Here is a 23,698-nt window from a genome sequence, read left to right as displayed (position 1 = left end):
AAAAAGAAAAGAAGAGAAGGGGAGAGAGAGAAGAATAGCAGAGGAGGGTGGCGGCGGGTGGTGACACACCTGGTTGAGTGCACACGTTACAGTGCACAAGGACTCAGGTTCAAGCCCCTAGTCCTCACCTGCAGGGGTAAAACTGCTAGTGGTGAAGCAGGTCTGCAGGAGTCTCTGTCACTCTCCCTTTGTCTACCTCTCCTTTCCCTCTTGATTTCTGATTGTCTCTATTCAATAAATGAAGATTTTAAAAAATAATTTAAAAAAAAAAAACCAGCACATTCAACAGGCTTCCTTCTGGGATAAAACTCCAGCCCATTACAGACACCTCAGCAGGTGTGCAACTGCCCCTCACCTCCGCAAGGTCTCACAAAATAGCAGCAGTGGGTCAATCACTGCAAAACCTCGACCCCACCACCAGCAGCCCACCTGCAGAAGCCAGGCTGGGCAACTATTATTGTTAAGAAAAGATCCCCTATGGCCAGCGGCTGTTCGTTTCTCTCCTAAAGCAGAACTTTTTCTTTTGCATGCTGGGACGATGGCTGAGCCTCTCAGGTTACACAGCGAGAAACCCAAGACCCTCCCGGTCCTTTCCCAGAGGGAGCGAAACAAAAGTTCAAAGACGCTTGTGTTTCCTTCTCTTCTGCTTGCGTGAACCTGTCATAGGCCCTTGGTCTGGTGGTCACACTGAGGTCAGGAGGGGACACAGCAGCTGAGGACAGGGGCTGGAAAACCTGACATCATGAGTGTGATCTCTGGTAGCACACACACCAGAAGGATTCTTTCTCTCTCCCTCTCTCTCTCTCTCTCTCTCTCTCCCCTCTCCTCTCTCTCTCTCCTCTCTCTTCTCTCTCTCTCTCTCTCTCTCTCTCTCTCTCTCTCTCTCATTAAAATGACTAATCCAAAACGGGGGCGCCCTGAGGAGACAGCATAATGATTCTGTAAAAGACTTTGATGCCCATGGTCCGGGAGGTGGTGCAGTGGATAAAGCACTGGACTCCCAAGTGTGAGGTCCTAAATTCAAACCCCAGCAGCACATGTACCAGAGTGACGTCTGGTTCTTTCTCTTTCTCCTCCTATCTTTCTCATCAATAAATAAATAAAAATTAAAAAAAAAAAAAGACTTTGATGCCTGAGGCTCTGAGGTCCCAGGTTCAATCCCTGGCACCACCATCAGCCAGAGCTGAGCAGAGCTCTAGTTATAAAAATAATAATGATGACGATAACAGTTACTAAGTGTTGGTGTACTGCACAAAGTAAAGGACTCTGGGGTAGGGAGGCTCAGGTCCTGGAACATGATGGTAGAGGAGGGCCTAGGAAGGCAGGTAGTGTCATCTGGAAAACTCAGACATGCTACACATGTACCAACGACTGTGTTTTACTGTCAGTTGTAAACCATTAATCCCCCAATAAAAATAAATAAAGAAGCAGATAAATAAGTGGGAGGGGCTTGGCAGTGGCACACCAGGCTTACAATATACAAGGGCCCAGGTTCAAGCCCCTGGTCCCCACCTGCAAGGGAAAAGCTTCACGAGTGGTGAAGCAGGGCTGCAGGTGTCTGTCTCTTGCCCTCTCTATCTTCCCCTTCCTCTCAATGTCTCTTTGTCTCTATCCAATAATAAATAAATTTTAAAAAAAAAGATGAAATTGTGGTCCGGGAAGTGGCACAGTGGCTAAGGCACTAGACTCTCAAGCGTGAGGTCCTGAGTTCGATCCCCGGCAGCACATGTACCAGAGTTATGGCTGGTTCTTTCTCTCCTCCTATCTTTCCCATGAATAAATAAATAAATTCTTAAAAAAAAAAAGATGAAATAAATGTTCACACACAAGGAAGGAGCTGCTTGAAAGAGCTGGTCTCCACTGGAGGGAGATTCTGCTCTCTGCTCCTTGAACTCAGAGAAAAGCTTGGCTCACACCACGGGGACAGCTGCTGTGTTCTGTGCTTTTTACCCAGGAGCAGGCAGAGGCTGGCCCCTCCCTGGGGTCAGAGGACCACTCAGAACAGGGCTAATAACTACTGTGCTGCTATGAACATAGATATATACAGATCTTTTTGGGCGAATGTGTTTGGCTCCTTAGGACACTCCCCAGGAAGGGAATTGCAAGGTCATAGGGAAGGTCCATTTCTAGCCTTCTGAGAGTTCTCCAGACTGCTCTCCACAGGGCTTGGGCCAACTGGCATTCCCACCAGCAGTGCAGGAGGGTTCCTTTGTCCCCACAACCTCTCCAGCATTTGTTGTTGCTATTGTTTCTGATGTATGACAATGTCACAGGGGTAAAGTGGTATCTTACTGCTGCCTTTATTTGCATTTCTCTGACAATCAGTGACTTGGAGCATTTTTTTCACCAGGTGTCAGACAGACAAATGGCTAAGAAAACTGTGGCATAGATCCACAATGGAACACTACTCAGCTATAAGAATGATGAAGTCACCTTCTTCACCTCTCTCATCTGAGATGGAGCCTGAAGAAATTATGTGAAGTGAGATAAGCCAGAAAGAGATAAGGATGAATGTGGGTCCAGGAGGTGGCGCAGTGATAAAGCTTTGAACTCTCAAGCATGAGGTCCTGAGTTTGATCCCCAGCAGCACATGTGCCAGAGTGATGTCTGGTTCTTTCTCTCTCCCCCTATCTTTCTCATTAATAAATAAAATCTTTAAAAACAAAAACAAAAACAAAAACCAAGAACAGAAAGGGAAAACACAAAGCAGAACCTGGACTGGGTTTGGTGTATTGCACCACAGTAAAGGACTCTGGGGTGTGAGGGAGGGTCTGTGATAGTGCAGAGGGGCCTAGGCTGGGGGGAGAGTGTTTTGCAGACACCTATCATGGTGAGATGAGAAATGTTACCCATGTGTCAACAACTTGACTTACTGTAAACCATTAACCCCCACCACCAATAACCACAACCACACATGTCTGTACCATTCACCACACCTGCCATCAGTCACATGCCCCGCCCCTTGATAACCACCACAGTTGGCACCAAGTCTAGGAGACAGTTTGACTGCGGGTTTTGTTTGTTTGTTTGTTTGCTTGTTTTCGCAAGGACCTTCGCTTTCAACTGTCTTACCTCCATATATGAGCCAAAGCTTCAGGTAGTTGTCTTTCACCTCTGCAGATCTCGCTGTGCACAAGGGAATCCAGTACCGTCAACTCATCCCAAAGGATACAATCCCTCCCATCTATTTAACGGCAGAGTAGTACTTCACTGGCTATATAGTCTACAACTTCTTTATCCAGCAGTCTGACAAATTCACCCAGCTTCTACATCATCTTTACACATTCACATTCTTTTTTAAAAATATATATTTTATTTTGTATGTGGTGCAAAGCGCAAGAACCGGCATAAGGCCCCCGGTTCGAGCCCCCGGCTCCCCACCTGCAGGGGAGTCGCTTCACAGGCGGTGAAGCAGGTCTGCAGGTGTCTGTCTTTCTCTCCCCCTCTCTGTCTTCCTCTCCTCTCTCCATTTCTCTCTATCCTATCCAGCAACGACGACATCAATAACAACGATAATAACTACAATAAAACAAGGGTGACAAAAGGGAATAAAGAAATATTTAAAATATATATTTTATTTATTTATTTATTTATTTATTTATTTATTTATTTATTTATTTATTTATTTGAAAGAGAGAGAGAAGGAACCAGTCATCAATCTGGTATATGTGCTGCCGGGGATTGAACTCAGGACCTCATGCTTGAGAGTACAATGTTTTATCCACTGCGCCACCTCCTGGACCACTACATTCATATTCTTGTTCTTTCTTAGAAAATAAATACCGTGGTCCTGGAGGTGGCACAGTGGATAAAACATTGTACTCTCAAGCATGGAGTTCCGGGTTCGATCCACGACAGCACATGTGCCAGAATGATGCCCGGTTCTCTCTCCTCCTATCTTTCTCATTAACAAAATAAAATCTTTAAAAAAAGGAAAAAGAAAATACATACCACCTAAGTGAGCTTCTCCAGAGGAGCCGGGACTGTTTCTGCAGTGATAGACTTACTGAAAACTCTACTGCAACCTTTTTCTTTCCCCCTTCCAGAATTATTGCTGGGGCTCAGTGCCTGCAATACGAATCCACTGCTCCTGGAGGCTATTTTCTTTTCCTTCTGTTTATCATCGTTGTTGTTATTATTGTCATTGTTGTTGGATAGGACAGAGAGAAATGGAGAGAGGAGGGGAAGACAGAGAGGGGGAGAGAAATATAGACACCAGCAGACCTGCTTCACCGCCTGTGAAGCGACTCCCCTGCAGGTGGGGAGCTGGGGTCTCGAACCGGGATCCTTATGCTGATCCTTGCGCTTTGCACCACGCCACATGCGCTTAACCCTCTGCGCACTGCACCACCACCACCACCACCACCTTTTTTTTTTTTTAAGGAAGCACACAAATTCCTGAGTTTTGAGTGTATGGTTCGAATTAGAACCCAAGGGGAGACCTGACTCTAGCACCTGTTCACAGAAAACACCAGTCGAGAGGCCCCTTGGTGTGTCCAGGAGAAAAAGGCGTATTTTTTTTCTTCCTTAACTGTCTACAAGCAAATCATGCCCCCAAACTTGCTACAGGGATACCTTTCTCTAATTGGTCCACTCAGAGATTACGCTTTTTTCCCATTGGTCAAGCCAGAGAAGAAAGCCTTTTCTGATTGACCTATTCAGAAGCCATTATTTTTCCCATTGGCTGAGCCAGAGGGAGTGCCTCTGGACCACATAGACAATATATTGGTTATGCAAACTCCCTCATGGCAAAGGCACCAAAGGTCTCAGGTTCAATACCCAGCACCACCATAAGCCAGAGCTGAGCAGTGCTCTGGTCTCAGTCTTCTCCCCCACCCCCATTAAAATAAACAAAATATTTCCTTAAAAAGAAGGCAAACAAACAACACATAATCATCTCCAATGGCCAGATAGAAGCAATGCTATAGAAGTAAAAATAAAAATTAGTTTAAAATAAATAAAACTCGGGCGGGAGTAGATAGCATAATGCTTATGCAAAGAGACTCTCATGCCTGAGGTTCTGAAGTTCCAGGTTCAATCCCCCACACCACCAAAAGCCAGAGCTATGAAGTGCTCTGGTATTTCTGTGTCTGTCTCTCTCTGCATCTCTCTCAAAAATAAAATTAAAAATAGAATAAAATAAAATAAAATAAAACCCAATTACAACTGGGGAAGGTGGCCACTCGGTGCCTGGCTTTAAATAAAGAGAGAAATCTTATAAAGTCCTGAAAATGAGAAGTCCCTTCCTTCCTTCCTTCCTTCCTTCCTTCCTTCCCTTTTTTCCCCCACTATGGAGGGCAGAGTCCAGGAGGGTAAAGCCACCAGCAGCTTTGTGGCCTCTGCTAACCTCTCCCTTCCCTGAGGCCTCGGCTGGCCTTCCCTTCCACAACAAAGAGATCTCAGACAGGCTGGGTTGGAAATTTGACATTTAATACTTTAAACTCCAAAATTAGCTCGAATTCAAGAAGTAGTGCTGTCCCCCAGGCGACAGGAAACAATCAATATTCTATTCTCACACCCCAGGACAACTGGCAGGCAAATGCAACTGGGAAGGTACTGGAATAAAGTGGTCTCCTGGGAGTGCAGAGGAACTGAAAACAGAGATCTGGGCAATAAACACCCAAGACAAAAACCCTCAACTCCTAAACCCCGTCCTGGGTGTCCAGAGATCTCCCACCACCTTGGAAATAACGGGGACTTCTAGCAAAGGGTCTGGTCCCCTCAAAAGGCACAGAGGTGGAGGAAACCAGAGTTGGCTTCAAAAGTTAGGCCATAAAGGCTTTGTTGCGTGGTGAGGTGAAGGCTGGCTTTCAAATCCTACTTATAGGAGTTCAGTTATTCAGTGAACTTCTCCAAACTGGGCCAATCTGCTAACTGGTGAGAATCACCAATCAGTCAGTCAGTCAGTCATGCAACAAACCCAATCAAAAGACTCCTCCTTCCCTCCATAAAACAAGTCTCTACTGTTAAGTGTTGCTTGGTGCCAGGAAGGTAAGGGCAGTCAGAATTCCTGACACCTGCTGTCATCTTGTGTCACCATCTCACAAAAGGTAAGGGGACCACAGAACCCTTGGAACAAGGAGAAAGTGAGACTGGTGAACAAGGGAACATTCCCCTGAAGCTGTTGTAAGCTTCTGGCAGAGGCGAGGGAGGTGGAATTCCAAGAATGCAGACATCCAGGGCCCCTGGAGTGACCCGCCTGGCCTGGCCCTCTTAGTCCCGGAGAGGGCTGGCTGCAGACACAGCACCACACAGGCCCCAGGCTTGAGTCCCAGCTTAATACTTAGTGGAGGCGTCAACACTTGAGCACTGAGGGAATTTTGCCTCTGTGCTGTCTCTCCCTCTCTCTGCCCGTTTCTCTCCATAGCTGACGATGGTGGGCCAGATAATGAGGTGTATGAGGGCCTGGCACAAATACACACACTCTCTCTTCCTCTGTCTCTGTCTCTGTCTCTGTCTCTCTCTCTCTCCCTCTCTTTCTCTCTTTTCCTCTCTCTCCCCCTCACTAAAATAATAATAATAATAATAAAAATTTAACTGTACACATGGGAGACGGGCAGTAGCACAGCGGGTTAAGTGCACATGGTGTAAAGCGCAAGGCGTAAGGATCCTGGTTCGATCCCCCGGCTCCCCACCTGCAGGGGAGTCTCTTCACAGGCAGTGAAGCAGGTCTGCAGGTGTCTATCTTTCTCTCCCCTTCTCTGTCTTCCTCTCCTCTCTCCATTTCTCTGTCCTATCCAACAACAACAATAATGACTACAACAATAAAAACAAGACCAACAAAAGGGGAAAAATAAATAAATATTTTTAAAAAGAAATATTTTTTAAAAGACTGTACATGTGATAATTGTCCTGAAAATTCTTATTTCCCTGATAAAAATGAAGGGGGAGGGAAGGGAAGAGAAATAGAGAGATAGCATACTGGTTCTGCAAATGACTTTCATGTCTGAGGTTCTGAGCTCCCAGGTTTAATCCCCAGCACTACCATCAGCCAGAGCTGAGCAAGACTCTGGTAATAAAAAATAAATTTAAAAAAAATTTAGATAAACAAATAATACAGTCCAAAACCCTCACTCAAGACCACGATTTTTCTGAAGACAGCAGTTAAGTGCTGCAAGACTCACTGCTAACTAATGAGGTGAAGCCAACCACAAACCTTCCAGTTTGTTTAACACAACAAGTCAGGGCAAAGGGAGGGGAACAGTCACACCCTGGGGTCATGTGTCCCTAGCCCACACACCTGAGTATTTGCTGGGATGGAAGCTGGGCTGTGGGTCTTCAGGGGGGTTTAATTTGCTTCTTAATGGTTCTGGGTTGTTTTGTTTGTTTGTTTGTTTGTTTTTATCCAGGAAGATCTAGGAATTTTAAAAATGTTTCATTACTTGGGGGGGGGGTTGGGGGAAATTCTTTTTTAAGGTAGCTAAACTATGGGGGTGTAGATAATAAAATCCAATTAGAAGAACACAACAGCAAGTGCTGAAATGTGTAACTGAAAGAGCATCTGTGGAGGAGGTAGATAGCATAACGGTGAGGCAAAGAGACTCTCATGCCTGAGGCTCCCAAGTCCCAGGTTCAATCCCCCCACACCACCATACACCAGAGCTGAGCAGTGCTCTGGTAAAAAAAAAATATATATATATAGTAAACAAATAAATAAGCATCTGTGGGTGGCCACACCAAGATAACAAAAAGTGGCACTCAGCACATACCAACCTAGACTCTGCTTCAAATATCTTTAAACAATGTTCAAAGAATTTTTTAAGAGGGGACAGGCAGTCGCACGTCCAGTGGTCCAGTGGAGCGCACTCACTGCGTGTATAAGGACCAGGGTTCATGACCCCAGTCCTCACCTGCTGGGGGAACTTGCACAAGCAGTGGAACAATGCTGCAGGTCTCTCTCTCTCTCTCTCTCTCCCCATTTCTCCCTCCCTTTATAACTCCCCCTTCCCTCTCAGTTTCTCTCTGTCTCTATCAAAAATGAAAGGGAGGGGCACAGCAGGTTAAGTGCAGGTGGTGCAAAGTGCAAGGACGGGTGTAAGGATCCCAGTTCGAGCCCCCGGCTCCCCACCTGCAGGGGAGTCACTTCACAGGCGGTGAAGCAGATCTGCAGCTGTCTATCTTTCTCTCCCCCTCTCTGTCTTCCCCTCCTCTCTCCATTTCTCTCTGTCCTATCTAACAACGATGACATCAATAACAACAACTACAGCAACAATAAAAAAAAGGTCAACAAAAGGGAAAATAAATATAAAAAAAATTTTTTAAACGAAAGGGAAAAAAACCTAAAGAAGAAAAAGAGATTTAAAAAAATTTGAGGGCGGGAGGTTGACAGCATATATGTAGCTTGAGACAGAGAGGGAGAGAGACTAAGGGAGACAGTGAGAGAGACCACAGCACTAGAGGTTTCTACAATGTGGTGGGGGCTGGGTTTGAACCTGAGTCTTATGCAGAGCAAATCAGAACACAATCCAGGTTGCTATTTCACTGTTCCTAAAATAAATTTTTTTTAATTGTTTCAAAGGGGCTGGGCAATGGCACACCAGGTTAAGCACACATAGTGCGAAGCACAAGGACCCACACAAGGATCCTGGTTTGAGCCCCCAGCTCCCCACCTGAAGGGGCAGGGGGTCGCTTCACAAGCGATGAAGCAGGTCTGCAGGTGTCTTCCTCTTCCTCTCTATCTCCCTGTCCCCTCTCAATTTCTCTCTCTCCTATCTAGTAACAGCAGCAGCAACAACAATGGGGAAAAGATAGCCTCCAGGAGCAGTGCATTCACAGTGCAGGCACCAATCCCCAGCAATAACCCTGGAGGCAAAAAGACAACACTGATTTAAACTAGATGCTTCATCCCTACTCTCAATTAATTAGTTCACTATGAAGGAACTGTTGTCCACTGCCTCTGCACACTCTCGGCAGTCTGACTTCCAGGGCCCTCTCTGGTAAAAAGCGTATTCTCAGCCTGGGGAGCAACATCTCAGGGTCATGAGTTAGATGGGAATCCAATGGCCACGGAGCAGACTCCCCCGGAGGGAAATGCCAGATTCACTCCATCCAACCGAGCTGGGTGGAGCATGGCCACAACTGCTCACAAGCATTTGTTTTTAATAGAATTAAATGTCATCCTATGAGAAGTCTCTTGATAAACCTGCAGAAGTGTTTTCGAGACAAGTTCCGTTTTCTTTGCCTTTTTTAATTAGTGACACCACACGTGTGAACATTCCACTGAGAACTGAGTCACAGACGGAGTTCACTCTCTAATTACCTTTTTTTAACCTGGACTTGGAATGCTCCGAGAGTCCAGCGGTGAGGAGGCTGACAAGCCAGATGGCATACGTGGTAGCCCTTCTCTTCACCCCTTTGGTTTCACTGATGGGAATCAAACGGAAGCATATTCTGATCGCAGATAACCTGAAACTTCCTTTTGGCCTGAACCCTTCCGCATTCCTTTCTCCTCTGAGAATCCGTCTCAGGTGGGGACAGAGCAAAGGCTTTAGGAAACGCTGGCGGAGCTAAGACAAAGTTGCTTTGCCATGTGCGAGACCCAGGTTCGAGCCTGGCCCCCACTGCACTGGAGGAAACAAAGGCAAGGATGCTGTGTTTTGCTTCACATAAATAATCTGCCGGTTCCTGTGGTACTTTGCAGCAAGTACCTGAGGCAGGTACTTGTAGCTTCTCCACCTGGTTCCGAGTCTTTTCCCTGTGCCCTTAGAAATTTTTCTCCCTTCAGTACCAAAGAAAGTTTGTACTAAGGCTACAAGCTACTCAAAGTAGCTGCCGGTCCTCGGTACTGCCTTCAGTGAGGTCTACTGCCAAAAAGCTGTGCTTATTATTTATATTTGGGATTCTTTTGAGAGAGGGAGAGAGAGAGAGAGAGAGAGGAGGAGGGGGAGAGACCAAGACCATAGTACTGAGGCTTCCTCCAGTGCAGTGGGGGGGGGGGAGAGGCTTGAACCTGGACCTTAGACACGACAAAGCAATGCACTTGGTGTACTGCACCAAAGTGAAAGACTCTGGGGCAGCAGGGAGGGTTCAGGTCCTGGAACATGATGGCAGAGGAGGACCTAGCTGGGGTTGTACTGTTACGTGGAAAACTGGGAAATGTTACTCTGCATGTACCAACTATTGTATTTTACTATTGACTATAAAACCATTAATCCCCCAATAAAGAAAATTTAAAAAATTTTTTAAAAAAAGCAACACACTACCCAGTGAGTTAACACACAACAGAGTAAAGCACTACCCAAGTGAGCTATTTTGCTTATTATTTGCTGTAAAATCAGGGCAGTCTGGGCTTGTCAGGAGGGTAGCCGTTTGAACCGGAAGAACTCACTGGACACGAGAGTGACCACTTCCTTAAGGGCCAAGGCGCTAAGGAGAGCTGGGATGCCAGAATAGCTCACCTGGTAGTGCAACTGCTTTCCCATGCACACACCCCAGGCTCCAGCCCAATCCCCAATGCGCTGGAGGGAGCTTCAGGCATTTTGGGGTCTTTCTGTGTGTCTGGAAAAGTCTGCACAGAGCTATGAAATCCTGGTGAAGGAAGGAAGGAAGGAAGGAAGGAAGGAAGGAAGGAAGGAAGGAAGGAAGGAAGGAAGGAAGGGGCAGAAAAGGAGGAGGAGAGGGAAAGGGAAAAGGGGAAGGGGAGAGGGAGAGGAGGAGGAGTTTATGTGAAGAAGCAGAGGGACTGGAATGACTGAGGCACCAAGTTCAATTCCTGGTGCTGTATCTATCTATCAGAGGGGTGCTGTGGTACCTCTCTCTCCTCTCTCTCTGTCTCTCTCTCCTTCTCCCTGGCACTGCCAACAGCCAGAGGTGTCAAAGAGAAAGAGAGAGAGAGATACATGAACTGCCTGAATAAGCCACCAAACACAGTTCCAACGCCCTGGGGTTGAGGACTCAGAAATGAGGGTTCTCAGGTTTGCAGGGGTATCTATTCCAGTCCTGCTGGTCACCTAACAGCAAGAGGGAGAGAGAGGGAGAGGGAGAGAGGCTAGGTAAAGAAAGAGATCTCAGCGTTTTGTTAAGGAAAAAAAAAAAAACGGAGACAGGCAGTAGCACAGCTAGTTAAGCGCAGGTGGCACAAAGCACAAGGACCGGCATAAGGATCCTGGTTCGAGCCCCTGGCTCCCCACCTGCAGGGGAGTCGCTTCACAGGCGGTGAAGCAGGTCTGCAGGTGTCTATCTTTCCCTCTCTCTGTCTTCCCCTCCTCTCTCCATTTCTCTCTGTCCTATCTAACAATGACGACATCAATAACAATAATAACTACCACAAAAAAAAACAATAAGAGCAACAAAAGGGAAAAATTGGCCGCCAGGAACAGTGTATTCATAGTACAGGCGCAGAGTCCCAGCAATAACCCTGGAGGCAAAAACAAAAGGCCTGGGTTTCAATTGGCCAAGGACCCAGGATGCTCAGTTATCAGAGTAAGGGTGTAAGCCCCAGGGAAGGCACTCTGTCACCAGCCAGAGGACACTGAGGTCCAGGCCAGCTGATGCAACTACCCCAGGGGCCCCTCTGAGCAGAGAACCCAGCTCCATGTGGCAACTGTCACGAACAGAGGGTTCTGACAAGGGACCCCAAGCTGTCACCTGCCTCAAGGGAGACACAGATGGCTTCGGCTCCCCCCACCCTCTTCAGCCCTGCTGAGGATGGATGGGAATTACCAGTTCTTAGAGTGTTAGTGGCTTTCTGTTTTGGTTTGGTGTGGTTTGGCTTTCTGGTCGTCCCTTCCCCCATGAGCCCTGAGCAAGAATACGTGTACACACAGGTTGGGATGCCTCACCCCAACGCCCATCTCTGAAAGGAGCCCCGGTTTCCTGCACCCCCACAAAACATAGTAAATGATATTTTTAGTAACTCTTTCCAGGTATCTGGCACTGTCGTGCTTGGAGCGTAATCACTGCCGACATACTAAGCAGGCAGCCCTTACTTTGAGGCCTGAAATAGCTCCAATGAATGCTGATAAACATCGAAAGAAAAAGGAAAGGAGGGAAGGAGGGAGGAAGGAAGGACAAGGACCTAGGTTCAAGCCCCCAGTCCCACCTTCAGGGGAGAAGCTTCACAAGTAGTGAAACAGGTCTGTAGGTGTCTTTCTGCTCACTCTCTCTCTCCCTCTCTCCCTCTCCCTCTCTCTGTCTCCCCCTTCCCTGTTTCTCTCTGTCTCCAGTCAATAAATAAATAAATAAAAGATTTCTTTTTGTTTTGTTTCCCACCAGGGTAAACACCAAGGTTTGCTGCCTGCCTGACTCCACCACTCCCAGAAGCCTGTGGTTTTTTTCCTTCACTTTTTTTTTAAGAAGGAAACAGAGAGAGAGAGAGAGACGAGATGACAGACACCAGAGTATTGCCCCACTGCTTGTGAGCTTCCCCCTGCAGGTGTTTCTACGTGGTGGTCGTGGGTGCAGACGCTGACACTCACCAGAGAACATGTGCGCTATACCATTCCAGCCTGTTTTCTGTTACCCTGATTTCTCTTTTTAATTTCTTGTATTTATTTATTTTATTTTTTCCACCAGAGCACAGATCAGCTCTGACTCATGGTGGTGCTTGAGGGGATTGAGCCTGGGATGTTGAAGCCTCGAGCCCTAAAGTCTTTTTGTAGAACCTTTATGCTGTTTCCCTAGCTGTTCTGCTAAAGTGCAGCAACAGTTTATGGGAGGCCAGAGACAGGGGCATTGTTCTTTTGTAATATCCTTAAGCATGTACATTTCCGGAGGCCAGGCGGTAGTGCAGCGGGTTAAGCGCACATGGAGCAAAGCACACGGACCGGCTTAAGGATCCTGGTCCATGCCCTCAGCTCCCCCCACATGCAGGGGGGTCACTTCACAAGCGGTGAAGCAGGTCTGCGGGTGTCTATTTTTCTCTCCCCCTCTCTGTCTTCCTCTCTCAATTTCTCTCTGTCCTGTCCAACAATAACGACAGCAATAACAACAATCATAATAACAACAATAACAACGATAAACAACAAGGGCAACAAAAGGGGGTAAAAAAATAGCCTCCAGGAGCAGTAGATTCATAGTGCAGGCACCAAGTCCCAGCAATAACCCTGGAGGGGAAAAAAAAAAAAAAAGAACGTCGTATATTTCCTCTCATGAAAGTTAAAGGAGAGAGAGAGAAATGCTGAGGACTGCTCAGCTGGAGCCAGAAGATGGTGCCTTAAGGTGCCTGAGGCCTCTGGGGCTTTCAACACTTAAGCTGGCACTCTGCCAGGCTGAGCAAGCTCCCTGGCCCCAGGGACCAAGCACACTCAGCCTCTCTGGGTCCTTCAAGGTCATGGTTCCTGCAAAGCCGCACTGCTCCCTGTCTGCCAGCCAGGAAGCATGCTATGGTCACCCTTCTTCATCCAGCCTCCAGCTCTGTCAGAGCCGGGAGGAGCCCTAGCTGAGAACAAACCCACCAGCAGTTTCACATGATCAAGTGAATAATTTCTCTTAAGATGCAAATTACTGAGATCACTGCATCAACCCAAAGGTGACGCAGGACAAAATTAAGTCCCGCCTGGAGCCATCCCTGTTTGGTTATGTTTTTTCCCAAGCTGAGAAAGGGTCATCTCAATTCCAGTGATTCTCAGACCAGGCCAGAGGGAAGGCAGGCAGGCAGGCAGAAGTACCCAGCACCCAGCACTGTGGGAAAAGAAATCTCTGATAAGTCAGCGATGGAGACTCCAATAGAAGTCTGAAAAAAAAGTGACAGCTCAGGAGGCGGCAGTAGCACAGCAGGTTAAGTGCACACAGTGCAAAGTGCAAGGACTGGCAATAAGGATTCTGGTTCGAGCCCCCGGCTCCCCACCTGCAGGGGAGTCGCTTCACAGGCAGTGAAGCAGGTGTCTATCTTTCTTTCCCCCTCTCTGTCTACCCTGCCTCTTCAATTTCTCTCTGTCCTATCCAACAACAATGGCAGCAATGACAACAATGACAATCACAACTTTTACTTCTTCTAGCGTTTGCCCTTCTTCAGTAGCCAGTCAACAGCATCAGGTTGAGCCTGATGTAAAGTTTCGAGACCTCCTTTGAATCTGGAGAGGTGGCAGTCATTGACTATGTGGGTCATAGTCTGTCTGTGGCCGCAGCTCAGGTCGTCTCTGGCTCCCCAGTGATGGAACATAGTGGCGCACCGGCCATGGCCTGTTCGATAGCGATTGAGGAGGGCCCAATCATAACGTGCTAGGTCAAAGCCGGGTTGACACTTGCAGGGGTCTGTGATGAGGTGTTTGTTCTTTACCTCAGCTGACTGCCAGCTCTGTTTCCAAGAGTCTGGAACAGAGAAGTTCAGTGTAGGTGTAGGGGACCAGATTGGGTGACGAGACGTCAAGCGTTGAACAGGGTGGGCGAAGATATCCGCGTATATTGGCAGGTCCGGTCGAGCGTAGACGTGGGAAATGAACTTAGATGATGCCGCATCCCGACGAATATCTGGCGGGGCGATGTTGCTAAGAACTGGCAGCCATGGAACCGGGGTGGAACGGATGGTTCCAGAAATTATCCTCATGGAGGAATATAATTTGGAATCGACCAAGTGGACATGGGGGCTACGGAACCATACTGGGGCACAGTATTCTGCAGTGGAACAATCACAACAATAATGATAAACAAGAGCAACAGAAGGAAAAAAATAGCCTCCAGGAGCAGTGGATTCATGGTGCACCCAGGGATAAGCCTGGAGGCAAAAAAAGTCTCCGGCTTTTGTTCTCAGGATCCTGGAAGCAGTTCCCAGCAAGCCCTAGGGATATACCTTTCCCCAGTGCCTTTTGGAAAGGTATATCCACAGGTAACACAGGTTACAGTCTGGGAGACTTCTCAGTGAGCAGAGCACTGGACTTGCATGCATCAGTTCCAGAGTTCAATCCCGACACTGCATAAGCCCAGTGGTGTGCTAGGTCTTTCTCTTTCATGTTCATACTTTCTCTTTCTCTCACTGAATACATCTAAAAGAACACCAAGACATCAATTCCACAAGTACCCTAAATCAGTGTTACTCCAGAGTTAGACACAGATCACCTAAAAAAACATGGAGCCCTGAGAGAAGGTTGGGACCCCCGAGCAGAAACCCAGAGGACAGTCTAAGCTGAGGGGAACAGGGTACAAGACACCTATCACGGGGAGATAAGAGGGTTTTATCCATGTGACAGTCACTGCATAAGGCATTATTATTTTTTCAATATTGTATTTATTATTTATAAGAGAGAAATAGAGAGGGACAAGGAAGAAAGACACTTCCAGTGCTGCTTCACCACTTGCGAAGTGTCCCCCCTCCCTCCGCAGGGGGAGAGGCCATGGAACCCGGATCCTTACACACAGTAACATGTGCGCCAACCAGATGTGCTACGGCCCAGCCCCGAAAGCATTTCTTTGATCAAATGATTTGGAAAAAATTAAACACTTGGCTCATTAGATTTTTTTTTTCCCTGCTAGGGTCTCACACCTAGTAGACTTTTCTTTCTTCCTTCCTTTCTTTCTTTCTTTCTTTCTTCCTTTCTTTTTTTTTCTATTTTTTCGAAACAGAGAGAAACAGATGAGAAGTAGAAAGACAACACTTGTAACACTTCCCCCTTGTCAAACTATTCCCCTGGGATGGGGGGTGACTCAAACCCAGGTCTCTGGCATGGAAAAGCATGGACTCAGGGCTGGGGAGTCACTCTCTCATTAAAATAAAATAACTTTTAAAAAAAGAAAGAAAGAAAAGTATGGACTCAATTAGCTGAACCAATTTCCTCTCATTAATTTTTTTTTCCTTTATTGGGGGAGGTTAATGGTTTACGGTCAACAGTAAAATACAGTAGTTTGTACATGTGTAATATTTCTCAGTTTTGGGGGCTGGGTAGCGGCGCACCTGGTTGAGCGCACATGTCGCAATGCACAAAGACCTGGGTTCAAGCTCCCAGTCCCCACCTGCAGGAGGAAAGCTTTGCAAGTGGTGAAATAGTGTTGCAGGTATTTCTGTCTCTCTCCCATCTCTACCACCACCTTCCCTCTTGATTTCTGGCTGTCTCTATCCAATAAATATAAAGATAAAAATTTAAAAAGTAAATAAATAAAATATTAAAAATTTAATTTCTCAGTTTTCCACATAATAATCTTACACACACACACACACACACACACACACACACACACACACACACACGTCCTCCTCTGCTATCATGTTCCAGGAACTAAACACTCCCCCACCCCAGTCTTTTACTTTGGTGCAAAACACCAACGCCAGTCTAAGTTCTGCTTTGTGTTTTCCCTTCTGATCTTAAAGGGGGGGGGGGGACAGGAGGTCGGCTGGTAGCACAGCAGGTTAAGTGCACATGGCGCAAAGCGCAAGGACCGGCCTAAGAATTCTGGTTCGAGCCCCTGGCTCCCCACCTGCAGGGGGGTCGCTTCACAGGTGGTGAAGCAGGTCTGGAGGTGTCTATCTTTCTCTCCCCTCTCTGTCTTCCCTCCTCTCTCTCTCCTTTCTGACAACAATAACAACAATAACTACAACAATAAAACAAGGGTAACAAAAAGGGAGGAAAGGCTAAAAAAATTAAAGAACAACAAAATAAAATTTGAGGAAGGGGTCAGCAAAGTAGTTCAGACACACACACACACACACACACACACACACACACACACACACACACGTGCCCCATTCTAATCTCCACAATCTGACCAAACCCCAGTCTATTCCTTTAGCATTAAAGATGCGCAAGCTCAGACCCGGTTCAAATTCCCAGCATCCCACATAAAAGCACCGTGGGGACACTTGACGCTGTGGCATCTCTCCCTCTCTATAGCTCTGTCTCCGATTCTCTTAAAAAAAAAAGTCAGGGGAGTCGGGCATCTCGCGCAGCGGGTTAAGCGCAGGTGGCACAAAGCACAAGGACTGGCATAAGGATCCCGGTTCGAACCCCGGCTCCCCACCTGCAGGGGAGTCGCTTCACAGGTGGTGAAGCAGGTCTGCAGGTGTCTATCTTTCTCTCCTCCTCTGTCTTCCCCTCCTCTCTCCATTTCTCTCTGTCCTATCCAACAACAACAACAACAATAATAACTACAACAATAAAACAACAAGGGCAACAAAAGGGAATAAATAAATAAAATTTTTTTAAAAATTAAAAAAAAAGTCAGCCCAAGGTTGTGAAATCACATATGCACAAAGTTCCAGCAAAGGAAGGAAGGGAAGAAAGAAGGGAAGAAAGAAAGGCAGAGGGGGTCGGGAGGTAGCACAGCAGGTTAAGCGCACATGGCGCAAAGCGCAAGGACCGACTTAAGGATCCCGGTTCCAGCCCCCGGCTCCCCACCTGCAGGGGGGTGATTCACAGGTGGTGAAGCAGGTCTGCAGGTGTCTCTCTTTCTCTCCCCCTCTCTGTTTTCCCCTCCCCTCTCAAGTTCTCTCTGTCCTATCCAACAACAGCAACATCAATAACAACAACAATAGCCACAACGATAAAATAAGGGCAGCAAAAGGAAAAAAATAGCCTCCAGGAGCAGTGGACTCGTGGTGCAGGCACCGAGCCCCAGTGATAACCCTGGAGGCAAAAAAAAAAAAAAAAGAATTAAAAATAGAAGGAAAGAAAGAAAGGCAGGCAGAAAACCTGAAGTCAACATCCCCTATGTCATGACCTTAATAAAACAAAGTTCTGGACATGAGTAAGGAGAGATCATTCCCAAAGAGACAGACAGACACATACACACACACCCCATTCTAATCTCCACAATCTGCCCAACCCCCAGTCTGTTCCTTAGGTATGAAGACGTCAGAGTAGCAAGCACAAAGCTTCAAATGAAGCCCCTCACTGCCATTCCGTCAGGCCAATTCCAGGCACTAAGATTCGAGATTTCTCCTGATCCCTACAAGCCCTTCGAGGTCCAGGGCTCACCCGTGGAGAAGAGCAGTTCAGAAAACACTCTCCCCACCAGCCAGGTTCCCCCACTAGATCCTAATCCAGAGAAATCATTTCGCACGCAGGCATCCAGTGAGTATTTCCTTCCTCTCGGTGGTGGAGAGAAAGAGAGAGCCAGCATCTGAGAGGGAGTGTGCACCTCAGGCTTCCTGTTTGAGCAGGAATTCCCTGCAGGCAGTGGACCCAGCAGAGTCCAGAGTCTAGAACTCCGGCCAGATGTCACACACACACACACACACACACACACACACACCTCCAGGGCCGCTGTTTAGTTGCAGGAGGAAACAGACCCAATCTGACTGCCTTCCATAATCACAAACTTCCAGCCCAGAAGTGGACAAGCCGTGACCAGCAAACAGGTGATTCCAACCCAGATCCCATCTACATAAGCCAACCCAGATGGAAAATGAGCCCAGCCCCCACCCCATGTGACCCCCCCCAAGGAGATTTTTTTTTGGGGGGTGGAGAGAAGGTGGGAGGTGTCCTCTTTTGCTGAGACCCAGGAGGCCTGCCTGCACCTCCCTCTCTGCACAGATTCAAACACTCTTTTAACTATCCCCTGTGACAACCCCTCCCCCGTTTATACACACCCTTGCCCCAGAGTTGCTCCGGGGACGCAGGGGAGGTGACAAGAGGTGATGGGAACTGGAGCTCACAATGCAGGTGGCTGGGGACACAGAGGTGGAAGGAGGAAAGAAAGTAATGCTGGGTGAGGCTGGGGGGGGGGGCAGTGTAACCAGAGAAGCCAGAGCCCACAGTTCCCAGGGTCTCTCAGACTGAGCTGAGCAGCCCCCCTCGAAGACTCTGCCTCCCCCCACTCTTGCCCCTTGTCCCCCACACAAAGAGCCTGGGATAGGGGTTGTGTTTGAGGGAGGGGGATCTTCCATCCTCTGAGGCTGCTTGCCAGCTCGGGGTGCCGCAGCACCTGAGCCACCCACCCCCACCCCAAAACAGTAATCCTTCAAGTCTTGGGTTTCTTCTCACAGATCCAAGCGACAACTTAGATGCCCCCTGGGCCTGGCTGAGGGAGGGTTCCTAACACACACATTCTCACAAGGCTGGAGAGGGCGCCTGGCCAGGGCAGGGGTGAGGGTGGGGGTGGGGTGAATTCCTTGGCTTTCCCGTCTTCTAGAAAGATAAGAAGGGCTCTCCAGCCAGGCCTCCGGGATTATCAGAGTGCGCTCCGGTGCCTGCCACATAGAGGTCCCAGCTGCACCTCCCACAAGGGGGATGGAGTGGAGGCGGGGGGCAGGCGGGAAGGGGCTTATGGGGGGAGGGCAGATACAGAAGAGTGGGCAAAGTGTGGTACGCGTAGAAACCTTCCTCCCAGCACTGTATGAACTTCCCTGGGTACCTCCAAGCCGCTGCTGAGTCAACTGTCCCGGGGTCTCCCACCTCACAACTTTCTCCCTAAGAGCCCAGAGAAGTGGGGGGTGGGGGTGGGGGGAGTCAGATTCTGAGCTCCTCAGCCTTCCCTTCCCTTCCCCACACTCCAACATAAGGACCAAGCGCTTCCGCCCTGGTTCTTGCTTTGAACAGACCTGCAGCCCCCCCATATCTACCATCACACACACACCCCCGCCGCCCCAAGAACTGGTATCCGCCAGGTGGCGCCCTTCTGGGAGCAAAAGGGAGGCGCACTGCCGGGGGTGGGGGGTGGAAAACCGGCCGCCCGTCGCCCCTGATGGGACAGGGCTGGAGGGGGTGGGGTGGGTTCTGGGTCAACGACCCCATATCGCGCTTTGCGGGGGTCACCCTTCGTGCACCACCACCACCACCCCCAGTAAATGCAAAAGGGGAGTTCAGGGAGGGGGACGCTACTGCGCCAGGACTCCCCGCGCGGTGCACCTTCCGCAGCCGCCGGCTAGTGCCCCCATTGCCCCCCTCAAAAAATACCAAGCAGCAAGGCAGGTGTGGGGGTTCCGGGGGGGACTCACCTTCTCGCCGGTGAGCACGTGCAGCCCCTCGCGCACCTTGGCGAAGGAGCCCTCGCCCAGCTTCCTGCTGCCCACCAGGTAGTTGCCCACGCGCTTGTGGTGCTGGAAGTCGCGCAGCCGCTCGCGGGGGACCCCGCACACCCAGGCCGGCAGGAAAGTTGCGTCGCCCGCTGCCCGGGCCGCCTCCTCCGCGGGGTCCCCCTGCAGCCCGTCCCCCGCCGCCGCCGCCGCCGCCGCCGGCATCGCGCCCGCGCCCCGCAGACAATAGCGGCCGCCCGCGGGGGGCTCGTGGGGGGCCTCCGGGAAGTTGTACCGCTCAGGCCGGGGGCAAAGGGGGTGCACCCCGAGTGTGTGTGTGGGGAGGCGGCGCTGGGGGTCCCGGTGCTGCGGCCTCGGGAAAGAAAGCGGGGAGAGGATCGGGGTGCGGGTCTGCGGGTCTGCGGGCGGGCCCCCCACCACGCGGCGCCCCGGAGCCTGTGGGTGGCGGCGGGAACAGCTGTGGGCTCCCCGGCCGCCCCAGCACTTTCAAATCCCGCCTGGCCCCGCCCTCTCCGCGCCCCCCGCCCCCCGACGCGCAGGGGAGGGGAGCGGAGGGCAGGCCCGGGGGAGGGAGCTGCTGGTCCGAGGGGCAAAAAAGGGGCCCGGGTGGCTGACGGGGGAGGAAACCCCGCGAAAGAGAGAGGGAGAGAGAGAGAGACAGACAGACAGAGAGACAGAGAGCCCCGCCCGGAGTCTGGCGCGCGCTCCCGGGGGCGCACGAGTCTCCCCCCTCTCCCTCGCAACACACCCCTATTTCCACCTCAGAGACTGGCTTTCTGGACCTTTCAGTAGGGAAGCCCCTTCCCCCCCCTTTCTCAATCTCCAGCCGTACCCCCAGCCTGAGCTGCAATAGGGGAGGGGGGGAGAATGAGATGCCCGGTGTGCACCCCCAGGGCCTGGCACCCCAGGGATACCCCACCACCAGCCCGCGTGGAGGGAAAGGTGGATGGGCCTCTGGAAGAGGAGGAGGAGCTGCCGCCGAAGCACACACACTCCCAGTCCCCGGGAGTCTGCAGCTAGGAGGCCACCCTCCCCGCCTCCACCCGCCACTGTCGCCGGCGCGGTCCCCGGGCCCCGCGCTCCAACTCCGCAAGGCTTTGTTATGAGCGCGCCGCCCTGCCTGGGCCCTCACACAGGGCGCCCCCCACTCGGGATCCCCCGGGTCTTCACACACACACACACACACACACACACACACACACACACACACTCACACACTCCCTCCCCCAGATCAGCAAGGGGGAGTGGGAGAGGGGCAGGGAGAGAGGCGGATTTTTGCAGAAAGCGACCTGTTGAGTCGCCCTAAAAGGGCGGTTGCATTGAATACCTACCTGCCTGCCCTCCCAACCCCACCCCCTCACCCCCCAAGTGCCACACCTGAGTTCCTAAGGGAGGAGTCTGCCCTGAGAGGTCCTTTCATGTTTTCATTGTTCGCTAAGGCGGAATCCTCCACGAAGCTCCCTGGTTTGGGGGGTGGGGTTGGGGGAGCAGGGGAAACAGGACAAAGAGGGACAGCTGTCACCATTTCAACTCAGTGTCCCGGGGTCTTTTTGACTCACAGGCAAAGTGATTCCGAGAAACACACCTCTTTAATTTAGAAATAGATCTCTTCATCAACATCTCTCTCTCTCTCTCTCTCTCTGTTTCTCTTCCTGAAATGCTATCATTTAAGGTTGAGGATTGGTAGATTGGTTATGCAAAAGAAATTATTTTAATTATTAAATATAATAATAACAACAACAAGATTGATGTATTGCACCAAAGTAAAAGACTCTGGGGTGGGGCGGAGGGTTCAGGTCCCTGAACATGATGGCAGAGGAGGACCTAGTGGGGGTTGTATTGTTATGTGGAAAACTGGGAAATGTTATGCATATACCAACTAGTGGATTTACTGTCGACTGTAAACCACTAATCCCCCATAAAGAAATTTTAATAATAATAACAAAGATTTGCATGCTTGAGGTTCTGAGATCCCAGGTTCAATCCCCAGCACCATGGTAAGCCAGAGCTGAGCAGTGTTCCCGTGGACAAAACCGAAGAATGTAACCTTCAACTTCTCACTCGCCTAAGCTGGATTTCTCTTCCATCTTTTTCTTCTGAGTTTCTGTCTTAAAAGGTTCAAGGGAATACTTACTTGACCAATGTTTTTACTTGCTGTTCTCAAGGGATGTCTGTGCTCCCGCCACCCCACCCCCCACAATTTCTGGAAGGCTGATCCAATGTCTGAGCTATCTCTGATTGAATCATCACATGTGAGGTGGGGAGGGGGCGCTGGAGGGGCCAGCTACCATGGTCCACTTGGTTGACCGCACATGTTACAATGCACAAGGACCCAAGTTCAGTGCTGCAGGTGCTTCTCTTTAAATAAAGACTGGCGTATTGCACCAAAGTAAAAAAAACTTTGGGGTGTGTGGGGGGAGGGTTCAGGTCCTGGAGCATGATGACAGAGGAGAACCTAGTGGGGGTTGTATTGTTATGTGGAAAACTGGGAAATGTTATACATGTACAAACCATCGTATTTACCATCGACTCTAAACCATTAACCCCCCAATAAAATAAAAATAATTTCTAGAGGTAAAAAAAAAGTTTTATAAAAAATAAATAAAGATAATTTTTAAACTCTTTTAAAATAAATTTTAAAATAAATAAATAAAAGAGAGGAGGTGCAAAGTACTGAAGTACTGGCTGGAGGCATGGGGGGGCAAGACGTGTTGTGTCTTCTTGCAGACAAGGCTTGGAGGCTCCCTTACTCCCCAATGTCCTGTTAATAGTGGGTGGTTCTTTTGCAGAATTTTAGGGGACTCTATGAACATTCGGAAGTTCCTTTATTATGGTGTAAGGCAAATTTTCAGACTGTTCTTCAAAAATCTCTTTATGGTCTTAAAAGAGGATAGGGAGAGGGGGAGGGCTGGGAAGATAGCATAGTGGTTACACACAAAAAAAACTTCCATGCCTGAGGCACCAAAGGTCCCAGGTTCAATCTCCAGCACCACCACAAGAACCAGAGATGAGCGGTGGTTTGGTTAATAAAAATAAGCAGGGGGCCAGGCCGTGGCACAGCAGGCTAAGCGCACAAGGACCTGCGTGAGCATCCCAATACAAGCCCCCAGTTCCCCACCTGAGGGGGGGGGGTGGTGTCACTCCACAAGCGGTGAAGTAGGTCTGCAGGTTTCTGTCTTTCTATCCCCTCCTCTGTCTTCCCCTCCTCTCTTGGTTTCTTCTCTCTTTCCTACCCAACAACAGCAATAGCAACAATAACAATAATAACAACAAGGGCAACAAAGGCAACCAAAACATGGAGACAAAAATGTCCTCCAGGAGCAGATGCAGGCACCGAGCCCCAAAAACAATAATAATAAATAAGTAGGGCCAGGTGGATAGCATAATGGTTATGCAAAGAGACTCCTGTCTGAAGTTCCAAAGTCCCAGGTTCAGTCCCCCTGCACCACCATAAGTCTGAGCTGAGCAGTGCTCTGGTAAAAGAACTAAATAAACAGAATTAGCTTTAGACACAAAGTTAGCAGGAGATCTTTGCAATAAACTAGCGATTTGATTCCACCTTTTAATTATTCTCTCAGACCACCAGTGAGGACAGGGCTAAAGAAGAGAGAAGCCCCAGCCTACTCAACCTTCGTCAAGATTGCTGCCTGGGTACGATTCAAGTTCACGCCATCAGCCAAGAAATCCAAATCTGGACCCACCTGAGTTTAACTGCTGGGCTTGAAACTGCAGTTCCGTCTCAGAAAAGGCCTTGTGAAGTAAGGAATCACCCCCATTCATTCATTTATGAAAGATAATTCTGGGGCAGGGGAGACAGCAGAGTGGTTATACAAAAAGACTCTCATGCTTGAGGCT

The 23,698-nt window shown here is 49.2% G+C and overlaps 1 protein-coding gene across 1 annotated transcript in view; it reads right to left on the bottom strand.

Annotated features, from left to right (window-relative positions):
- HUNK (hormonally up-regulated Neu-associated kinase) overlaps window positions 1-20,738 on the bottom strand; it is a 35,102-nt gene extending 14,364 nt beyond the window's left edge. The window contains exons 1-2 of the mRNA XM_060197127.1: window positions 19,716-20,738; window positions 18,458-18,534 (exon numbers count right to left, since the gene is read on the bottom strand). Coding sequence (XP_060053110.1) covers window positions 18,458-18,534; window positions 19,716-20,047 — 409 coding nt within the window. The 5' untranslated portion in view covers window positions 20,048-20,738. The remainder of the gene's footprint in view (window positions 1-18,457; window positions 18,535-19,715) is intronic.
- Window positions 20,739-23,698: the final 2,960 nt, after the last annotated feature.

The sequence above is a fragment of the Erinaceus europaeus genome, chromosome 9, assembly GCF_950295315.1.
Source record: "Erinaceus europaeus chromosome 9, mEriEur2.1, whole genome shotgun sequence".
NCBI classification, from domain to species: domain Eukaryota; kingdom Metazoa; phylum Chordata; class Mammalia; order Eulipotyphla; family Erinaceidae; genus Erinaceus; species Erinaceus europaeus.
The sequence above is the reverse complement of the archived record's forward strand: the minus strand, read 5'-3'. Positions and strand labels throughout refer to the sequence as shown.